Raw genomic sequence first — 23,280 nt, 5'->3', positions numbered from 1 at the left:
ACATTGTAATCGCCCATCCAGGATGGAGAAAAGGGGACGGGACGTAGGAGTAATTGAATGCAACTCACCATAGTGACTCAAAATACTCCTAGTCCCAAGTCCCCTTTTCTCCATACTACCCACCTCCATCCCCCTTGAATAACATTTTTCTGGCCATATACTGTGCTAAACGAGCCCGGCGTGCAAAGGGACTGTGGTGAGGCGGCAGAGGGCAGGCCTAGTAGGCGTGCACACGCCCGCGGCTGCACTCCATCATAAATTTAAAGGGGAAGCTCATTTTTTCACTGATAAAGGTTCTGGTACCGTCCACGCTCCAGGGACGCCCAATCAGGATGGAAGAACGGGGACCTAGGACTATTATAGTCACTATTGTAACATTCAATAAACAGGATTTCAGTTGCCAACACCATCACAGTATTTCTAGACCTGTAGTACATAGTATTTGAAAATGTAAATGTGCATCTCAGACAGTGTAGTGCATAGAGGGTGAGCGGGTAGGGCTAGAAAGAATTCTTACACACACTTAAGATAGCACCAAACATTTCTCCCCAAGAGAAGAATGGATACGCTGACACTAGAAGTGGTATAATTGTAATCGGGTCGTTCACATTAAGTGGGCAACACCAATTTAAACAAATTAAATTGCAGGTTCAAGTTAGAATTCTAGTCTTTGGTCTGAAAGTCTTTGGACTGGTTAGGGAGAATTCTCAGAAATTCCCTCTACCTTAGAGACCCCTAGCAACTTTGCTGGATTTTGAGGACTTGATTTTTTCGGAGAGAGTGAGACCCTTTTTTCCCACTCTCTCATGTATTTTAATGTGACTTTGTACTTGTTTCTTGTGGTTGTGGAGTCTGACAAACGCCACAGGCATAATCTTTTACATTAAGTCACACAGCACCTTGAGTGCAGTGACCCAGGGGAGTCTTTCAGATTTCCCAAAGGTTTAAATACCTTCTCTGGGATAAACTACTGTTTCCCAGAGCAGTAAAGTGAAATTGACTTTACTTACATTTTGTAACTTTCTAGACCCAGCACACACCATCTTACAATGGGGTGCTGGACGGGTTACTTATTATCCCCTTTGTCTAGCTTCTCATGTAACATTTTTATGTGATCCTTTCCTCACTGAATGGCTGGTGGCAGTGGTTTACGTTTTACTATCATTATGGGATTTTACCACATTTGCAGCCAAGGTAAAACACCCATGGGTGCCATTTTTGTCAAAATGGCCCTGGTCTTCTTTTTTCGCCATTTCTTTATGGAAATTTCCTTCTTGAGATTTACTCTGTGCGCCAAACCACGTTTGGTCCCTTTGTTCGTTGTGTCTTTGGCAGGCTTCACGAGTGAAACCCGCCTCTGGATCCATGGTATCTGGCAGGGGCAGGAAGTGAGGGAGGTTGTCAGCCTTAAAGACCTTCCAGAGAGGGGTACAAATCAGAGGTACGCCCTGTGGAGGAGTGGAGGTAGCCTGAAGTGGGGCAGAGGAGGAGGGAGGAGTGGGCAAGGTAACCAAGGAATGAGGAGGGGACAGCCGGAGATCAAAGGAAGTTGATGAGGTGAGGGAACCGCCTATCAAGGAGGAGGAGATTGGCATGAGGACCTTGGACCATGACAGTGCCATTAAGGTAGACATCAAGGATGACCCTGGAGGAGTCAAAGGAATCCATGAGGACTTCCCAGCGAGTGCCACCATTAATGGAAGAGGAGAAGACAGGACAGAGCACAGATATCATATGCGGGGTCCATAGATCTGGCGAAGGAACAATGAAGAGGGTGTCAGTGAGGGTCTGTCTGGAAGAGGCGCTGCAATAGGTATCAGCGATAGGGAGACATGGGTTGGAGGCCAAATTATTCTTTTTAAGCTTCTTCTTTCCAAACCTGGTGAGAAGGGAAGGATAGAGAAGCAGTTGGAATAGATGGGAGAAACAAAGTGCCATGGGGGGGAAAAGAGGAGGCAGAGGGAGGAGTATGGAAATACAGCAGTATGGAACAGTCACTGGGCTAGCAGGTTACAATCAATGGGCAAGGTTAAATGCAAAATACACCCAAGTTTGACCTTCAAGTTAAATGTAAGGCCCTGTTAAGGAAATGAAGTGGGAATCAGATGGTAAAGGTGAGTACAGAAATGACTTATTTTTGTACACAACAGGGAGAGCTGAGAGTACAGGGCAGTCAGGAGGAGGAAACTAACCCATGCATAGTGAGGTAAGAGTCATGGTAGTCCAGTAGTCCAGGGATAGCAACCTCAAGGAGGGTTGGGCTGTGGTAGACGTCTCATGCAGCGGCCTGTCAGCGGACAGGGAAGCAGACAGGGGCCTTAGAAGTGGGCCTTTGGAGTGGGCCGGCTGCGCCTGCCGGTCCCCGGTTGGCCAGATGCAGTCAGGCACCAACCATTGGCAGAGCGGGGCAGGCCAAGGCAGCTAACTCCCACTGCCTCACACACAGCAAACCCCCAAGCGGCTATCTTGAAGGCACAGCATAGTGGGACCTTAAATGCAGGCAAGTCAAAAAGAGCTCAATTTAACCAAGCAGCAGGTAACAAAGTCAAGACAAAAGCACTGCGGGAAAGCGCGGTGAAATGCGCTGCAATTTAGTTTGTTTTGCCCAAAATAAAACGATTTTACTTTTCTTCCGCATTCCTCTCTGAAATGTTTCGGATGTCCCCAAAGAGAACCGTGCAAACGGGCAATGCAATGCAACCTACCTCTAGTAGAGGCTGCAGTTTAGTGCGTGAACGCCCAAGAAGAATTGTAATTGTAGACCAACGACCGCTGACTTTCAGATCTTTGGTGTGGTCTCCCCTCCCAGTGAGTGAGGCGTTGGTCACTACTGTTATCGCTGGCCATGGTTGCCAAAAAGGGTTCTCCCTTCAGAATGTTATCCTCGCAGGCCCACCAGAGAAGATCCAGTGCAATTTAGAGCCCATTGAAGGGATCCCATTCTCCGGCGGGCCTCTGGCACCAGAAAAATGCAGGATGCAATAAGGCTGTGCAATTGCAACCAAAAAAAAAAAAAAAAAAAAGAATAGAAGGCTGAGAGACACTGGGCACCTCGGGTGGCGAGCTCTTTCCCAAGGATGTATCCAGAACAGCTCAGATGAATTGGAGTTTCTGCAAAGGTGTCATATGGGACTTATTGTAATTGAGGGAGAAGCCCAGTCTGTGAAGGGAGTGGCATGTGCGTTGAGATGATCCAGGCCTCATTCGGGAGAACACGCCCTGATCCGTCAATCATCCAGGTAGGGGTAGACGTGAAAACCCCCCTCCCAAGACTCGCTGCCACTACCGCAATCAGTTTGGTGAAAACCCTCAGGCGGAGGTCAGCCCGAATGGCAGAACTCGAAATTGATAATGAGAACCGCCAACTGCGAACCTGAGCTATTTTCTGTGCTTGAGATGGATTCACACATGAAAATAAGCATCCTATTGGTCCAATGACACCATCCAATCCTGGAGTTGGAGGGCCTGAAGGATATGAGAAAGTGTGACCATCTTGAACTTGTCCTTCCTGAAGAACTTGCTCAAGTATCTCAAGTTCAAGATGGGTCTCAGTCCTCCGTTCTTCTTGGGTGTTAGGAAATATGGGTAATACCACCCCTTGTTCCTCTCCGCTACAGGCACTGGTTCTATAGCGCTTCTCTCTAGCAGGGTTAAAATCTCCTGCACAAGGAGCAGCTCTGGAATCCTCAAAGAGTGGTTCCCCGGTGGATTGTCCCGAGGTCTCTGTATAAAAGGAAAGCAGTACCTGTGGGCTACAGTTTCCAAAGCTCAAGCATCCGAAGTAATATCTCGCCATTCTTCTAGATGCTCAGTCTGCCACCCACTGGTGAATTGTGACTCAAGACCTCAGAGAGGTTTTGAGGTGGCTGGTGCAGCGGCAGATGGTAAAGATGCACTTGTTCGAGCTGGCTTTGCATCCCTTCCTCGTCCACCACGAGGAAATCTTCTTTGGCCCCCTTGACTGGCCATTCCTCTCACCCTTCCAACTGAGTAGTAGCGAAAAGATCTACCACTCCAAGGATGTCCACGGGGTCGAAAAGGCTGAGGTTGCCCAATAGCAGTGCCAAAATATTTTTCTGCTGCCTTGAAGGTCTGCAACTTCTCAAGACTTATCAGCTTTGTTGCCAAAAAGGTGAGACCCGCATGTTGAGAAGTCTGGATTGCACATCCGGTGCAAACCACAACGTCCGCAACCACGCAAACCTGTGCATAAATGTGCTAGTGGCCATGGCTCTGCTGATGCTATCAGCAGACCTGACTGAACAGAACTGCACATGGCTTCTTTGCCGTCTCCAACTATGGCTAAGAACCGGTCTCTTTCACCCCCTTCGGGAATGTGCTCTGCTGCCATGGAAATGCAGTCCCATAGAGTGAACGTAAATTTTGCAAGGGCACATGTGGATTTGGCAGAGGAGTGCCATGCTCCCAGCGGAAAATACCTGGCTTGCCCATCGATCTACTCTTTTGTTGTCTCTATCTGGACTCATGGTAGGGTAAGCCGCTTGCTTAGATGTTGCAGCAGCTGTCTGCACCACCCGACTCTCTGGAGTGGGGTGTTTCGGCAGCTAGTCAGGGTCACTACTGGAAGGGCAGTACTTCTTGGTCAAGTTTTTATTTACAGCTGGATTGGTTTCCGGTGTTTCCCAATTCCTAGCCACCCTTTTCTGCAAAGCAATGTGAAACGGTAATATGGGATCTGACTGAGGACACTTATCTAAAATGTCTGTTAGATCCTCCTGTTCGAATGGCAATGGAGGCCTACTCCAACCCATGTAGTCCACTACCTTGGACATGGAGTTGTCTGTAGGACGCATCTGCATGCTCCCCAGCATCTGTCTCCCAAACTCCAACTCAGGTGAGGTCTGTAGGCCGTGGTGGAAACAGTCATCTGTACCGATGGAGGGCCACACAGAGAGCTCTTCTATTCTAACTCAAAGGTGGCAGAACCCCACACCCAGGGTGTTCCGGATGGGTGAGTGAACTTAGTCATTATCACTGGAAATGCTATGTTAAAGCAAGAGATTCATACTCTTTGACGCATAGTAACACGCAGTCACTAGCCTGAATTTAGGAAGGCGCCAAAAAACGGGTAATTTTAACCCCTTTTTTCTGTGTATTGTAGACCCCGTGGCAGTTGGTGGATACAGACAAGGATGACCACGCAACATTAATTTGGAACTTGAGATGTCACCTGGAGTGGCAGAAATCACGATATAGCAGAAGATTGATTTTTTAACAGTGTAATTGTAGTAGACCTGTAATAGCAATGTGGTTATTGTATGCAGTGTTCCCCTGAAGAAACTCCCATAATAACTATTTTGTATGAGAAAGAGAAGGAGCGAAACATGTCGGGATCTATAGGAAATGAATGAGTGAATAAGGTCATTAGAGGATGAAAAATAACTTTTTAATTGTAATTAGAAGATCAAGTGGAGAGCTAATTGGAAACTACCGTTTTTTGTAGCCACTACTACTTTGTCTACTAGCTGTTTATAAACACAAATGTTCTACAAAACTGAACTGCACAAATGAAATGATGGAATAAATTCTTTTTTATTGATAAAAAAAGTAGAATTGGTTTGCTGTCTGTAATAGAAATGTATCGAGTACAGGTGTCAGTACGCTTAATGATAAACGGCTGTACACTACTGGATGTTACAATGACAACACTGGTTATGACACTAAACTACACAGGGTTCTACAATGCATGACCCAAAGGAATATTTTGTTTTTTGTTGAGGTCTGTAGGCTGTCAGAGGTCTCTCACACTTAACTACTCTGTAGTAAAACTCTCTGGTACATTTGGCGTACCAAATTGGAGGCCAAATGGAGCCTCTTCATCTGAGGGTTCATTCTCCTCATATATGGAAGTAAAAGACTTCAAATAGTCTTCGGTAGTGGCACATATTCTCAGGTATGAGAAGTTTTGTAAATAATGGGTTAGATGCTGGAGGAGCCATTAAAACTTTCTTCATTGGCGCCATAGTTTTTACCGGGGCGCTCAGCGTTGATGGCACAACTGGCAATGATGGTGCAGTTGGCGGCGAAGTTGAGGGTTTTGGCTGGCGCCGCGAAGGCGTCGATGACCTCGACTTATGCTTTTGGCTCGACTGATCCTTCGATGTTACTTAATCGGATTGAGGCCTAGAAGGCTCTCAATGTGGATCAGGCCTTCGTCCCGGGCTTGAGGGCGCGCAGGATTTAGGTCGAGCCCTTTCCTTCCCAGCTTCTTTCGAAGACGCGGTAGGAGCCTGGCTTGGAGGCTTCTGTTTTTCAAATATTTTGAGCATCTCTGCTCTGAAGGCCTTCCACTCAGCCGGAGTGCATTTTTTAGTTGGGCAAGAAACCCTCTCAGGGAAAGCGTCTGACGATGAAGTCGACAAAGCTGACCTATGGTGCCTTCTCTTAGGCTTCTCCGAGGACGAAGAAGAGTGGTGGGAACCACTCCTCGATCTCGACCGCTTGGCCTTCTTCCTCCGAGAAGAGTCGCCTCTCGACTCGTCGGTCGAAGGTTTCTTGGGCAGGTAGGGATTCGATCTACCTTCAATTTCCCCTTCCATTCCTTCAAGGCCTTTCCAGTCATCGACTGGTACTTGGAGCAGTCTGAGGTGTTATGGTCTGCCCGAGGCACCACAAACATATACGATGGGGATCGGTCAAAGACATTTTTGACCCACAATCATGACACCTTTTGAACCCGGTCTTTGATTCTCTATCGAAATAACAAAGTCGTCACGAAAGCGAGGACAGCGCTGTATTTCTCGAAGCAAAAGCTGTTGCGGAAAAACAGAACTGTAGCCAACGGGCGCTGTGCGTGCTATATATGCCCTCGATGACATCCTCGAGACAGCGGCCTTCGAGGGACATCGAAACGACACCATAGAAGCACAGCGCCCACTACCAAAATAAAATTCCGAAGCAGCTGAAGCTGAATATCGAATATCAAAGATGAGTAATACGTGGGAGGACACAATCCACTCGAATGTGCGTGTTCTCCTACTTGCAGTTGAGAGGGGTACTTACGGCTACACATTGGAGGGGAATGGTGGACAGCAGGCTAACTCCCCTGGAAAAGGTCCTGGACTCGAACTCGGAAATGAAGGGTCTAATGTCCTCCTTATACAGTGCCCTGGTGGAAGTAGGTAGGGGGATGACTGAAAGGCTTCGGACCAGGTGGGAGAGGCACTTGGGTCAGGAATTAGATGCTCGACTGTGGCAGGACCTTCAGGGTTTCAATAGCATGCCAGTACACACTTCATGCGATTAAACTGCTGCATAGATGGCAGTACTACCCGGTTGGTCTTTCCAGGATGTTTCCAGATGTGACACCCCTTTGCAGGCATGGGTGCGGGGAAGGGCTGACTACTGGCACATGTGGTGGGGATGCAACAGGGCACAAGTTTACTGGGACGAGGTTCTTGGGTGGATCAAGGAGTTAGACGGGATACACCGAGAAGAGACGCCATTATTGGTGCTGTTTGGCGTGGAAGATAGAGAAGGGGAATACAAAAAGTCTCCCACTTTTGCCTCACTCCTTGTTTTTAGTGGGAAGGGCATGCTTAACGATGCACTATAAGAGACGACTGCTCCCATGCAGGAAAGAATGGATAAATGTGGGTAGGAACATTTATGCTATGGAAAAGATTACAGCTGCGATACACAAGAAAGGAGGGAATCTTGAATCGGAGTGGGCTGCGTTTGGAGCCAAGTAATTGCCTGCGGGGTTTGGCCAGGGACCGGGGACAGTGATCTATACGGGGGAGGATGGTAGTATACAGCGTGCAGAGGGGAAGACAATTTACGATGAAGGAGTTTGTGAAGATAATCTGATATTCATGTGCTCTCAACAAGACAGACCTTGACATTTCCCGCTTGGCCGGAACAAAGGGTGCAATTATAACGTTTAGGGGGTGGAGGGTACTGTAGGTGAGGACATTGCTAAGTGGTTCGTCAAGGCTTGCTCTATGTTCAATTATCTGGCCATATTATGTAATGTTTTTGCTCTTGAACATTTCAATAAAGTTGAATTTAAAAAAGCTAAAACGAAGAAAAAAAACTGAGTGGTGAAGCAGAAGGAACAAGTTACTTACCTGTAACTGTTGTTCTCCAGCAAGGGTCTGGCATGGATTCACATGCTCATGAATATTCCCCGTCGTCAGGCTGGGAATCCTCGGTAAAGAAAAAAATCAGTATCAGTTTCGTTTCTGATCCGTCTTTCTTAGTAGTAACCAATCACTGATCTCTGGGTCATACTGCCCCCAGCCAATGACTGCCCTCTCCCTACGCCCCGCCTCTGGCAGCCATCCTCAGATTTGGTAGCATGCCAAGTGGCAGTATGACCAAGTGAAGAGCCGCAGAGGGGTAGGTGGGAGGGTTTGCATGTGAATCCAAGCCAGACCCATGCTGGAGAACAACAGTTACAGGTAAGTAACTTGTTCCTTCTCCAGCATGGGGTCGGGCATGGATTCACATACTCATGAATAAAAGAATACATAGCAGTATACACATGTACAGGCAACAGGCTCAACATTAAGCAATACAACAACTCAACATTAAGCATCTCTTACCTCCTCACCAGGCTCACCTTAAGCGAACTGGTTGCGCAGCACTGTTTGGCCGACCCTGCACTCCTTCCTGGAGTCCCGATCGACGCAGTAGAATCTTGTGAAGGTGTGCGTCGACCTCCATATAGCAGCCCTGCAGATGTCCAGCAGGGGCACACCAGACAGTAACGCCGTGGTAGCAGCGATTGCTCTGGTCGAATGGGCTCTCGGATGGCCAGGCAGCGGTCGGTTTGCCAACCGGTGACAATGCATGATGCAGCCGTAGAGCCATCTGGAAATGGAAGTCTTCGAGAGAGACTTCCCTTGATTCACAGACCCAAAGTTCACAAACAGTTGTGACGTCTTCCGAAAACTCTTCATGCGGTCCACGTAGAACTTCAGCGCTCTAGCTACATCCAGAGAGTGCAAAGACCTCTCGGCCGGCGTCGAAGGTGACAGAAAGAAAACTGGTAACACCAAGGGCTCGTTGAGGTGGAAGTCCGACGGCACCTTGGGCATGTAGGAGGGGTGCGTCCTCAGCACCATCCTCGTATCATGAAAAGTGAAGTATGGAAGCTTGCAAGATAGGGCCTGAATCTCTCCCACTCGTCGTGTAGAGGTGATGGCCACGAGGAACGCTGTCTTCCATGACAGGAACTTCAAAGGCGCCGAATGCATAGGCTCGAATGGGGCCCCCATGAGCCTGGTCAGCACCACATTAAGCTCCCACGCCGGGGCAGGAGCCTTCACCGGCGGGAATGATCGGAATAGCCCCTTCATAAATTCCGTCACCAGGCGATGAGACCACAAGGACGCCCGTCCCGTCATCCTGGTATATCGGGAGATGGCAGCCAGATGTATTTTTATGGAGGCGTGAGCCAGTCCAGCCTTGGCCAGCGACAACAGGTACGGCAGCACTTGAGGGGCCATAATTCGCAGAGGGTTAATCTTCTGTGCACGGCACCAGACAGAGAACCTCTTCCATTTAAGACCGTAACACTTGAGAGTTGAGGACGCCCTGGCCTTTGCAAGAACCTCTCTGCAATCAGCCGGGATATCGTACCTTCCAAACTCTAGTGCTGCAGGAGCCAGGCCTGCAAGTTCAGCGACTGTGGGTCGTGGTGGAGAATGGCGCCTCCTTCTCTGAAGAGAAGATCAGCGTCTGCCGGCAGCCTGACTGGCGGGGACGTTGACAAGTCCAGAAGGTCCGGGAACCAGACCTGCCTCGGCCACGCCGGTGCGACGAGGATCATCCTGCACCTGGACTTCTTGAGCCGATTGATGAGGCGGAGCAGCAACGGCTATGGCGGGAACGCGTATAGAAACAGGTCGTTACAAGGGAACGAGAAAGCATCGCCCATGCTCCTCGGCTGTGGGAACCTGCTGGCGAACCTCTGGCATTTGGAGTTCGTCGCCATCACGAACAGGTCGATCTTGGGTTTGCCCCATCATTGGAAGAGTCGATCCACTTGATCCTGGCGCAGTTCCCACATGTGGCACGAACACAGCTCCCCGCTGAGTGAGTCGGCAAAGGTGTTTTTTATTCCTGCCAGGTGTAAGGGAACCGGAAACATCCCCTGGGCGACGGCCCAGTGCCACAGATCCTGGGCCTCCTTGGATAGGGCTGGGGATCTGGTGCCCTCCTGCTTCCGTATGTAGAACATTGTGGTGGTGTTGTCTGTGAAGATCCTCACCACTTTGTCCTTGAGGGACGGGAGGAACGACTTGAGCGCCCAGAACACTGCTCGGAGCTCCAGGATGTTGATGTGAAGAGACCTCTCCTCCGGGAGCCAAAGGCCTCTTGCGTGGAGATCTCCGGTGTGGGCCCCCCAAACCTCCAGAGAGGCGTCCGTAGTCACCGTCTCTTGAAACGCCGGGGTTGGAAAGTTCGTGCCCGTCGTGAGGTGAGCCCGGGTGCCCCACCATAGGATCGCCCAACGGAACTCCACGTCGAGGGGGATCCTGTCCTCGCAGCAGCCCCTCGCCTGAAACCAGCGGGCGTCGAGGAACTCCTGTAGCGGTCAAATCCGAAATCTGCACAGGGGCACACGGTAGATGCATGAGGACATCATCCCGAGAAGGGACTTGATGGACCTCACCCTGACCACGTCAGTGGCTAACAGGCGCCGCACCTTGCCCAGGATGGTCTTGGTCCTCTCCTCTGAAGGGGTGGCCAATTGCTCCACTGTATCGAGCTTCGCCCCCAAAAACGGTGCTACTTGCGATGGAACCAGGTGGGATTTGGGGTAGGTGATGGCGAACCCCAGCTCCGTGAGCAACCGGACGGTCCTCGGCGTATGATCGACGGCGAGTTCCCTTGACCTTGCCCGGATTAGCCAGTCGTCCAGGTAGGGGTAGACGTGGATCCCCTGCAGGCGCAGCCGCGCCGCCACTGGTGCCAAGCACTTGGTGAAAACCCTGGGTGTCGACTTTAATCCGAACGGTAGGGCTCTGAATTGGTAGTGGCGTCCCTGAACCACGAACCTGAGGAACTTCCTGTGCCTTTTTAGAATGGGGATGTGGAAGTAAGCATCCTCCAGGTCCAACGACGATAGGAAGTTGCCCTCCTCCAGCTGTCCCAGCACGTGCTAGAGGGTGACCATCCTGAATTTCTGCGCCTTGATGTATTTGTTTAACCGACGCAGGTCCAGGATGGGGCGCCAACCGCCTGTCTTCTTTCTGACGAGGAAGTACCTTGAGTACACTTGGGAGCCCCGGAGCCTCCTGGGGTTGAGCTCGATGGCACCTTTCTTGAGCATCGCCTTTACTTCCAACAGCAGTTGAGGGATGTGATTCTCCTTCCTGGCCACGGGAGGAATGCAAGGGCACTTCTTTTGGAATTCCAGCGAGTGCCCGTTGGCCAGGGTGTCCAGCACCCAACGGTCGGTGGAGATGGACTCCCACACGCTGACGAACTTCATCAGCCGGCCTCCCACCGGGGTGCACGGCCGGGTCAGTCTTGTTTGGAGGAGGCCTTGCCGCCTTGGCCTCCTTGACGATGACGGCAGGATCCCCCTTGCTTGCCGCGACCTCTGTAGGCCTCCTGGGAAGAGGAGCAGGCCGCCTGGCGGTAAGCGGAAGAGCCACCGCTGGATCCTTTGGAGGCACCCTGTCTGCCTCCGGGGGTCTCCGAAAGGGCCGTCGCTGCTGAAGCACCCCAAGGGCCCAGGCCGTCTTCGAGTCGGTCTTGATGGCCTGTAGAGACTCATCCACCGCCTTACCAAAGAGGTTGTTGCCATCGAACGCCAAGTCCAACACTCTGGTCTGGACGCCCTGGCGAAAGTCTGTCGCCTTGAGCCATCCCCATCGTCGGAGGCAAACTCTGTTGCCCTGTTGGCGAAATCCGGTATCGGCGATGTCCGTCGCCACCGTTATGGCGTGATCCGACGCCACCTCGCCCTCCTGCAGAATTTCTAGTGCCTCCGCCCTTTTGTCATCAGGCAGGAAATCTAGCAGGGGAGCTATCTTGAACCAGAGCTCCCTGTCGTAGCGGGCCACGATCGCTAAGGCATTGTCTGCCTTAATCGTCGTCGCCGCCGAGATGACTCATCGTCCCATACAGTCCAACTTCTTGCCCTCGCTGTCCGGCGGGGAAGTGGAAGTTGAAGCCGCCGTGCCAGCTGCCTTCTTCTTAGCTGCTGCCGAGACGACCGAGTCCGGCGTGGGCTGGGCCCTGAGGCACAAGGGGGGGGGACATCGGGGACTCGGTACTTCTTCTCGTACCTGTCCCTCTTGGCTGGTGTCGTGGCAGGGTTCTTGAGGACAGCAAGCTCCTCGTCCCAGATGTCGTCGAGTAAAGGCACCGCGAGGACCGTCTTCCTCTTAGCCTCTCGTCGTTGGTGCAGAAACTCCTCCTTTTTGTTCAGGGCAGAGATGGAAGAGCTCGGATGCCCTGGTTATCATGGTGTGGAAAGAGCCAACCTCGTCGGCTGGGGAGGCCCGCGGGGTGGGTGACGACGGGATGTCTGCTGTGTCATCGCCGCCGTCATCGTCCGTCCCCGTCACCGCATCCGTCGCCATATCCTCTCCCGGCGAGGAGGATGAGGAGTCCACCGGTCTCGCAGGCACGAAGGGCGGAGCGGGGTGGACTCTCCTCCGCTTGTTCGGAGGGCTTCCCGACGGGCCTGGTTCTGGCTCCTCCGTCGGGGTGCGTGGTAATCTCGTCCTTATCTCGGTAGATAAGGATTGGATTGCCAACAAAATGGCCGCCGCGCTATCCTGGGGCTCGGGCAATGGCTGCGACGGACGGGATGGCCGCTCCATTGGGCCCTGTTCGTCGTCGCTATCTTCGATCACGTCAGCAGGAACCGCCCCCTGGGATCGAACCTTCTCGAACCTCTCGTTGAGATTTCTGAACCTCTCGTTGAGGCCTATGGACCTTTCGTTGAGGCCCTTCTCGGTCTCCACCAGTTCCACCTCAGAGGCTGATTCCGAGTCTGTAATGGCCACCGGCCGCCCTCCCCCCCTCTTTCAGCCGGGGGCTTCACGAGGGTCTTAGCGATGGGCTGGAAAGAGTATCCGCGGCAGCAGGGATACTCTGGACCCAGAGGCCGTTTCCATTCGCGTAGTCTCAGCCGGCTCCGCCAGGGTCGCAGCGACCACTACGGTAGAGGCCTTAGCCGGGTGGATCAGAGCCCTCACCACCTTAGGTGCGTCCTGGGCCTTCGCCTTGGGGGGAGGGTCAGCGCCTCACTCCCCCTTCGAGATCGACCGGGTCTGCTCCAGCAGCCTACCCGGGTTCTCGGACTTCCTCTTCCCCGAACCAGAGCGCTGGCTCGTGGTCGAACTTGCTGGGGAAGTAGCGCCCTGCTTGGCAACCGAAGAGCCCGACCTTTCGGCGCTCCGGGAGCCCGTGGACTCGCGGTGCTTGGCCTTCTGTTGGGCCCCCGTTGCCGGGGTGCCCTCAAAGGACTTAGAAGCCCGCTCAGACTTATTCTTCGCCTTCTCACTTGCTGTGCCCTTCTCCAGCCAGGTCACGAGGTGGGAACAACGATCTTGTTTGGTCCATTCCGAAAGGTTCTTGCAGAACGCACAGTCCTTCTCCACGTGCGTCTTGTCCCCATGGAGGCAGTAGAGGCATCACGAATGCTCGTCCTCCTTGAAAACGTTATATAATCTGCATCCAGGGCAGTTCCTGAACAGCTTGGATCCGGGCGTCGAGCTCCCCTTGTCCTGGGCCATGTCCGTTGAGGTAGGCCGCAGATCTTCCGGAATCCTCCAAGAAGGAGGATTCCGGAAGAAAACTTCACCCTTGAGGGCGTAGAAGAATTCCAAAACGGGTCCCCGTTATCGGAAGTAGAAACGGTGGAGCTTGAGGCTCGATTAAACCGAAAAAATGAGAAATTCTCCTGAAAAAGCATGAAAACGCAGTAAAAAACTCGAGAGCTAAACACGAGGACTCTCAACACTTGAGCGTGCGGTAAAAATCTGAGGATGGCTGCCAGAGGCGGGGCTTAGGGAGAGGGCAGTCATTGGCTGGGGGCAGTATGACCCAGAGATCAGTGATTGGTTACTACTAAGAAAGACAGATCAGAAACGAAACTGATACTGATTTTTTCTTTACCGAGGATTCCCAGCCTGACGACGGGGAATATTCATGAGCATGTGAATCCATGCCAGACTCCATGCTGGAGAAGTTACATAATGTTTTCAGGATATGATAGACAAGTGGAAACAGGGGAAATGGAGAGCAAGGTTGCGTGGGGACAGTGGTAAGTTTTGAGGCTCTTTCTGAAAGTGGTGATGCAGGATGCACTACGGATGTGAAGAGGATGTTCAATGCCTGGGTAAATACTTGCTTTTTTTCGCATGTTAGTTTGCAGAGTGGAAGGTGTAGGAGATGCTGCCTTGTTTTTCTGGGGTTTGTGTGGGTAATGGATTTTAATTTGTCGTGAAGGTAAGATGGGTTTTGTGTTTGATGGCTTTGGGAACAACAGTTGTTTGAAGGCAGCTCTTTGGAGTACGGGAAGCTGGATGAGAGCAGGGGTGATGTGTTTGTAGAATGTAGCTACAGGGGTCATAGAGAATTTTCCATACTTTGGATGAATTATTTTTGCTTGTCGGGCTAGGGACAAGGTTTTTTCTTTGAGGTGTGCCGCCCATTCTTCTTCTGTTGTTGATTGGGATATCCATAATCCAAGGTATTTTATGGTTTTTACGGTTTCCATTTTTTCCTTGCCTATATAGAAGGGGTGGAGCTGGCGATTGCTGTTTTCTTTTTTTAGAGTCATGATTTTTGTTATTTTCGTATTTATTTTCAGTTTGTTCTTTGTCATGTATGTTTCTAATTTTCCAAGTGCAATCTGTAATCCTCTCAGAGTTTTAGCCAGAAGCACTATGTCGTCAGCGTATATAATGCAAGGTATCGCTGTGTTGTTAATTTTTGGTGGGTTTGTTTGAGGTGTGTAGATGTTTAATTCAAGGTCTGCCATATAGAGATGAAATAGAGTGGCTGCTAATGGGCATCCTTGTTTTAGTCCATTCCATGTTCTGATTTGTTCCGTGAGTGCGCCTTCTTTCGATAGTCTAACTCTAACACTGGTGTCCTCGTATAAGAGTTTTATCGGTTCGATGATGTCAGTTGGGCACTTCCATGCGGTCAGTTTTTCCCAAAGAATGTCTCTGTTGACAGAGTCGAAAGCTAGCCGTAAGTCTACGAATGCGGCATAGATTTGGATTTTGTTTCTTATGGCTTCATGTTTCAGTATGTTTAGTATAAATAGGTTGATGTTGGTACCCAGTGTTTTAATGAAACCAGTTTGTCTTGTTGCATATTTCTTTTCTTTTTTTGCCCATCTGTCTAGTTTTTCTAGTAGGATTTTTGCAAAAATGTTACCCAACGGGTCTAGGAGCGCGAGAGGTTGGTAGTTTCGTGGGTTTTTTTGTCTCCCTGCTTGAATATGGGTATTATGGTAGTTTGTTTCCATGTGTTTGGGATTTGTTTTGTGTTTTGTATCAGCTTGAAGATGCTTTCGCATATCTCTGTCCACACTGCTGCATTCTGCTTGATTATCGTGTTGGAAAGGCCGTTCGGGCCTGGGGCTCTGGAGGTGTTTAGGGTATTGATCGCCTTTTTTATGTCTTCGTGGTCCCATTCCCATATTTATTGTTGTGTATTGTTTGGTTCTTTCGTTGTGTGTTTGCTCCCGTAGATCTCTGGGAAATATTCCGTCCATCTTGCTTCTGGTACGTCAGTGACCATGCTATTTTGTGCATGGGTTTGGTCATGTAGTAGCGCCCATAGTTGTTTCGTATTTCTGTTCTTTAGTGTCAGGAGCATCTTCTCCTCATCCTCTTGTATTATCATGGCTTTGTTGTTCTTATCCAATTTCTTTAGTGTTGTTTTGCTGTTTTGATTTCCTTATATTTGTCCGGTAAGTTTTGTTTCATTAGTAGTTTTGTTTTTGTTCTCAATTCTCTTTCCTTAATTGTTATTTTGTTGTTGTATGCATGAGTGTGTTTCTTTGTTATTAACTTTCCATTTTGTATATTATTGCATCTGTATGGTAAAAGTAGCCATCCATAGTTAATTTTTTCTAATTCGTCTAGTGTTGAGTTATTCATTATTTTTGGCAATTCTTCCATTCTTTTTCCCCCAATTCTTAATCTGTTGTTTCTGCTGTTTATTTCAATTTTTGTTGAGTCAGCTATGTTGTTCACCGTTTTTCCAGTGTTCAACGTTCTTTCCAGTATGTAATGGTCACTTTCTTCTGTTTTGATGTTTCTGGATTCCCTCAAATCTTCGTGTATATTTTCGGTCATGTATATGTAATCGATTATGGCAGTGGACTTGCCTCTTGCCCAAGTTTCCTTTTGCCTTCCAGTAGTTGTGTCAATGCTATCTGATCTCCTAATATTCCTGCATTGTAATTCTTTGATCCAGCATTAGGCTCGGGGTGACAAGTTAGATTTTTCTAGTTCTTCTCCATTATCATTGAATATATGGATGTTTAGATCGCTGCATAATATAAATTCTATCTCGTTGTATTTTCCTTTGGTGTTATCTATTGCTGAGGTTACTGTGTCTATAAATGTCTCATCTGTTATTCCTGCTGGATTCCAATATAGGTTCATTAGAGCCATAAACGTTCTTTCTTGTGATTCTCATATGTAGCTTCTTTCTCTTTTTGTTATCCGTTTGGTGCTTAAGTATTGTAATTTGTGTCCATGGATTTAAGTTTTCGTGTTCTAGTATGTCGATGTTTTGTCCATTTTTGATTAAAGTTAAGAGGCCGGCAGACGGTCTGCCTTTTTGCTTTTGGATTGCGGGATTCATTAGTATGGTGTATCCATCTGCTATCGGTTGTTGCGTTATCCATGATTCTTGGATGCAGATTATATCAGCCATTATGAGATTTGGATTTGTTGTGTTAAATAGATGACTGTGTCCCCGCGTGTTCCATGAGCATAGCCTGGTGGGGTGCAGACTTTCTTCTTTTAGTTGTTATCTTCTTTGGTTATATCTTTCTTCTGTATTTACGGGTGAATTCTCTTGTTGCCTCCATATTCCGTATATCTGCAAAGGTCATGACGGCTTTGATAATCTTTATTGTCATTTGCTCTGTTCTCATACATGTCGCTTTCGCTCTTGTGTTCTGGTGATGTATTCTCATATACGTCATCCAGTTCACATTTGCTTTGGTTCATCTCAGGCTGGCTCCAGCTTGCCGTTTTTTGTTTTTTCCTCCTCTCTGTATTTTGTATTTCTTCTACCAGGGTCACTTCAAAGCCTAGCTGCTTGCAGATTTTTTTGTTGTCTATCATTTTGTTCAGCGTTTTTTCAGAATCAAAGGTAATTTTCACTTGGTCCGTTGTTATTTCATCGCAGAATTCTACTGTTCTTATATATTTTTTTGTTGTGATTTCTTTCATGTTGGGGATGGCTTGTATCAATCTTAAGACATTGGAACGGTTCATGATTAGATTGTCATTTTTTGTTGTTATTCTTGTTAATTTTATTTTCTTGTCTATTATTTCCGTCTGCTGTTTTTGTTGAAGCACGAAAATTGGTAGTTTTATTACTTTTTCTATTTGTCCCTCGGTTGTTTTATCATCATCGTTGTTGCTTTGGAGTTCCCTTGTCGGTGTGAGATGGTTGTTCAAATCCGATGTTGTTTCATTGTCATCTTCCCATTCTATTTTGGATTTTTCGTCAAGTGACATTTCATATCCTAGTTCTTCGTGGATTTGGTCTTCTTCTGGCTTCTCTTCTTCATATTCATCTACCGTAATCAACGATGCCTCTGCAATTTCAATTTGGGCTTCTTCAGATTGATCAATTTCATCTTCCGTGTAAGTTGATAAGTTGATTAGTTCATCTATTTCTGTGTCTACTTCATTGTGGTCTGGGCTTTCCTTTTCTCTTTGGGTTCAAGGTTTTTTTGTTTGTTCTGCTGTGTTACTTTGTTCATTTTGGGATGTATTTCTTTTGGAGGATTTGTTAGATTTCTTACGAATGTTTGTGCGCCTCTTTGCTTTTTTTTTTTGTCTTGCTCTCTGTTAGGTTGTGTCTTGTTTCCTTTGGAGAACATTTCATACGTTTCTTTCCCTTTCGAATGGGGTATAAATCTCTCATCATCAGTTGGTTTGTTAGTCTCTTTTTCTTTGTCTGTATCTGTATGGTTGTTTGTCTTCATTTCCTTGAAGGGTTCTCCGGTAAGGTCGATTAGGTTTATTTCTACGGAAGTGAGTTTTCCTTCATGTCTTTCCGGTAAATATGAGGGTTCACTGTTCTCTGTCCCTTCTTGCTGTGTTTTCATATTACTTGGGCTTTGGTGGTTTGAATAAGGCATCTGCGTTGATTTCGCTTGATTAGCGGCTGTCATCATTTTAATTAGCGCGTGAGTCATGTCTGTTTTTCCAGCTCTGTCGCTGCGTGCGATATCAAATAGCCTGCTTTGCCATAGGTGGCTATTTTGTGCTTCGATGTCTAGTCGCTCCAGTATTTTATTCATGCGTTGCTCTAGATAACTTTGTTTTGAATGTATCAAAACCATGAGTGTTGTTTGATCTTTTATTGAGTCTACTAGTGCCTCTTGTAGCTTCATGTACGGTAATAAAGATTGTGTTGTAGTTATCAACATATTTTGTAGATCTAGCATTGAAGTTGGTATTGATGCTAACTCGTGGTCAGCGCGTTGGTCGCAACTGCATTTATCTGGTATTTCTAGATTTGGATTTCATATTTCTTCACATTCTACTTTCAGATTATTTGTGTCTTGTGATCTTTTATCTCTGCTGTAGAATTCTTGCTCTTTTGGTGTTGGTACTTTTCCTTTTTGTAGCTTTTGTGACCATGGACCTGTGTCTATTTTCTTTGCGAGTGATGGTGGGTTAGCAAAGACCTCTTTTCTTCTTTCATGATTCTTCATTAGGTTTTCGAATTCTGTTATGTCAAGTTATAATCTTGCAGCTTTAGGGTTTGTTTGCTCATTTTTCTTTGGGTCGATTTGTTGTGAGTGTCTGCGACTTTCATACAGGGCCTGCCATTTCTTTTGTGCTTTGGCAGCTTTTTCCTGCTGGGTTATGGGTTTTCTTTCTTTTTCTTTTTTTCCTTCTTGTATTGTCAGTGGATTAGGTGTCTTCTCATTTTCCTTTATCCCTTCCTCCAAGTTTGTTTTTGTCTTGTCTTGTCTTTTGGACTGGGGGTAGTTCTGTTGCATTGTTCCACCTTTATGGCCTCTATTTTTTCAGATATCGAGTCTCCTGTGGCAAGCTTCACCTTTGGTTATGGTGTTTTTAATGACTCTTTGGTTAAGGACTTCTCTTTTATGTCTTCTTTCGTGTTTGGAGATGAGAATTCGCTGGTGTTTCCCGCATTTTCATTTGGTGTAGCATCTGTTTGGTTTCTTTCTGTTTCTCCACTTTTTTTGGTGTCACTTTCCATAGTGGTCGGTAGGTCTTCGATGTTGGATTCCCTTAGAATGGTATTTCTGTTAAGTGCGCCTGATTTGGTTGTTGCGTGTTGTATTTCAGGCGTCTCCATTGACTTTCCTCTAAGGTTCATGTGCGGGGGGTTAATTCGGCGGTTTTCCCGCACTTTGTTGTGCGAGTCAGTCAGGAGTTATTTTCTTGGGTTCCAATCACAGGACCTTTGTCTGGATGTGTCTCTCAGACCGTTGTTTCTTGCAGTGGATCAAAGGCTATATGCCTGCAGTCTCCACTGTCAATTTTACCTAATCCCTCTTTACTTTGTAAGGATTATGTGCGGCGGGATCTGTGTTGATTTCAGCTTCCTTGCACCATCGCCGCCAAACGGCCGCACAACAGCCGACGCCCTTTTTCCTGACGGGCTTAACACTGTAAGGGTGCCTCACGGCTTCTAAAATAGTCGCTCAGAGTCACGTGATCCGTCACGTGACACGGACAAAGTCCCGCCTCCTCCAGGAAGCGGGTGAGGTAACGGCAAGAGCTGCACACGCTCGCAATGCCGTAGGATGGTGCTGGCAAGACAGTCAGCGTTCAGGGTGCAAGTCCAAGCTTTTCCTTGAGGTAAAACAACCGCCGCTCGGGCGCCTCACGGCTTCTAAAATAGTCGCTCAGAGTCACGTGATCCGTCACGTGACACGGACAAAGTCCCGCCTCCTCCAGGAAGCGGGTGAGGTAACGGCAAGAGCTGCAGTAGGATGGTGCTGGCAACACAGTCAGCGTTCAGGGTGCAAGTCCAAGCTTTTCCTTGAGGTAAAAATATATGGCCATTATAGATCAACCACTAGATGGTGGCAAATGAAAAGCTTTCAAGTCAATCACTGACAGAAGTCTGCCACAAAACGTGGATGCAACCTATTTTAGTGAAGCCATAATTGAGAAATGTGCTAAAAAAAAGTAAGTGGTCATTCAGATAGTACTTGCCTCATTCCTGCCCCCAGACCACTGTCCAAAGTGTTCCATTTCTTCCACCATTTCATCACACATCTTCTCAGTGAACACTGGAAACCAGTAAACATCTGGGCATGGCTAATAGAATGGAAACAGAAGGACACAAGGGACACAAGGGTCAGAATACTGCAAAATATAAACCAGCAATGCAGATAAGAAGGACTAGTTAGACAGTACATTCCCTGGCAGTTGGGCGACTACCGGTGGCTGCAAAGCACAGTAACGGTTACATTGTGACTCCTTTATTGCTAGTTCTTCAGCCAGCCTGTCAATTTGTGGATGGCCTCCAATTTGGCAAACCCAGTGCAGATGCCCAAGTAGTGCAGATACCCAAGTAGAACTGTGAGCACAAAACCAACATGAGAAAAAGGCTGTGCCCCATCCTCATCCAACCATCCTTAAACAACTACCATTTGAAAAAGACACTTCTGCCATCCTTAGGAAGTGTTGCTTAAAAGAGACAATTTTGCTATTCTTAGGAATTGGCTGCATGAAAGACATTTTTGCTATCCTAAAGGAGTCATTATTTGAAAGAGACACTTTCGCCATTGTACCCGAGATATCCAGGGGAAGGGAACCACTCTCTGGATCCAAAGATTGTTTTTCTGAATTTATTTACTTGTTTTAATACACTTTTTGCCAAGACTGATTCAGAGACGTTCTCCTTACATACTTATATTTTAGTGTGAGGGTCAGATTCATGTTTTGGACACAATGACAGTTTATCTAATTTTGATGACAAGATACAGACTGATCTTTAGTTTTAGTTACCTATGTAGGGAAACTCTTTCAGATAGGGACAGAAAGGCCTTTATCCAACCCTTTTATTTTAATAAAGATGTCTGATGTTGAAAACACTACCACTTTGTGTCTGCCTCTCCTTTCTGACTCCTCACACAATTCAATACCAGTTTCTTGCCTCAAACATGGATAGTCACCATGTATGTAAGGGTCAGCCTCACATGTACAGGTGCTGCTAACAGTCAAAGGAAGCCACAAATTCTTCAGAAATGCCATCCAGTGCCAGTTAGGTTCTCATTTGCCTGATACAGTCAATTTCTACAACTGACCACAGTCTGGTTTGCCAATTGGCAGAGGCACAATATCTGGACCAGCATCAGCGCTATAAAAGCGATGTGACCATAATGGGTAACGTATAAAGGTTTGTAACATAACAAATACTGTTGTACAGCCTTACATGTGCAAGTGCTGCCATCATAGGACAGGTACACTTTCAAATGCCCCAATAATGCCTTTTAATGGAAATGAAAATGAAAAGTACAGTTTCATGTGTGGGTCCCGCATCTCAGCTTTTGGTGTAAGGTCACAAGTCCACAGCTCTAATAATGCCGGCAACTTTGTCTCCCGGCTCTGGCCCATTACAGATGACGCGCCCTTCTGCAGCATCTTATCACCACATTGACAACATCCTGATGCAGGTACGAGGTGGGAAACCCTTGTCCATCACCTAGTCCCTATGCAGCCATTAGCATCTGTTGAGTAAACTCTGCTTTGAAGAGAATCGTTTCATTTTGTTTTACAGTGTCACCCATGCGATCCCTGTATCAGGCAAAACAAGAGCAGCAAGGGTGTCAATAAGTGTAGCACTTGGTACCTCTGGCGACGACCACATTATGCTAATCACATACATAACTATGGAGAGGGGGATGTGTGCTTAGGCTTTGAAGTTCAATATTGATTTAATAGGACTGAAAGGGCCTGGATGCAATAACATATTTGATTACCGGCAGTGTTTAATATAGATAGAAACAACTGGGAAAATGTTAGTGGCATTGGAGTAGAAAAAGTTACATTAATTTGAATCTTCTAAAAGCCACTGGCGTTTCTTGCAAAATCTGACTAAATTTAAATTTAGCAATAAAATGCGTTATACACAATTTCAAGTGGAAAAGTAGGACAAGCCATAAGCTGGCACCAAAACAGCACTCATCATTTTCACAGCAAATTCACTGGAATACCCCAGAGAAACATACCAGCTTAGTATTTACCTGTTCAAAGTAATCGCTCTCAAATATCTTTGAGTAGTTCTCATGAATATATTTCTCTTTCCAGTCCTGGTGAGATGAAAAAAAATAAACTGAAAAACATTTCATCCCAATCTGTACATTAAACAGATGTCTGAAAGAAAGCAATCTCTGGCCCATCTTATCCCCATCCACTCATACCTACGAAGACCCAACCCCTCTCCAGCTCATCATTTGACATTGCCTCTTCCTGCTTCCAACCACAGTCCTACTAAAACTAATCCATGCCGCTCCCACACTGGCCCTGCCATCACACTTCCACTCAAACCAGACCCATTGAAAACCTAACCAGAAACCACTCACGCCAAGCACACTCTGCTCTTTTTCATCCCACTTTCCAGGGCATGACCAATTATTCCTTCTCTTTCTAAGTAGAGCACTCAGATTCTGTGTGTCCGTTTCTCGCAATATGTGGATTTTTTCGCACCCTGGTTTGCCTCATATGCCCTCTGTCCTTCATCACTGACCCTGCCTCTACTCAGGTAAAAAAATATCCTGGATCTGTTCTTCAACTTTGTCTGCCTCGTACCTTGTACCTTCCAGTGGTCATCTACGATAACTACCACAGTACTGTCTCGCCAACACAATAAAGGGCAGCACTTCATGGATCTCCCATTGTATCTTTAAACCCAACCAATCCCCAAACCCTCCAAGTATATTCTCTCCCCCAACTAATGGAGGACCCATTCCCGATCTCGCCTTGAAACCATCTAATCCTCAACCAAGACTTCTCTTTCTGATCTTTTTGCCCTCGCTGTGCCCGTCTGTATTTGCATTATTACTGCCCTTTCCTCGTAATAATATTATTTTCTCAC

The 23,280-nt window shown here is 47.5% G+C and overlaps 1 protein-coding gene across 2 annotated transcripts in view; it reads right to left on the bottom strand.

Annotated features, from left to right (window-relative positions):
* PLOD3 (procollagen-lysine,2-oxoglutarate 5-dioxygenase 3) overlaps positions 1 to 23,280 on the bottom strand; it is a 796,608-nt gene that overhangs the window by 97,759 nt on the left and 675,569 nt on the right. For both annotated transcript variants that reach the window (XM_069646170.1, XM_069646173.1), the window contains exons 15-16: positions 22,430 to 22,495; positions 20,394 to 20,498 (exon numbers count right to left, since the gene is read on the bottom strand). In XM_069646170.1, coding sequence (XP_069502271.1) covers positions 20,394 to 20,498; positions 22,430 to 22,495 — 171 coding nt within the window. The remainder of the gene's footprint in view (positions 1 to 20,393; positions 20,499 to 22,429; positions 22,496 to 23,280) is intronic.

This window comes from Ambystoma mexicanum, chromosome 1p (assembly GCF_040938575.1).
Source record: "Ambystoma mexicanum isolate Mex_15411 chromosome 1p, UKY_AmexF1_1, whole genome shotgun sequence".
In the NCBI taxonomy this organism is placed as follows: domain Eukaryota; kingdom Metazoa; phylum Chordata; class Amphibia; order Caudata; family Ambystomatidae; genus Ambystoma; species Ambystoma mexicanum.
This window is presented reverse-complemented; position numbering and strand designations above follow the sequence as displayed.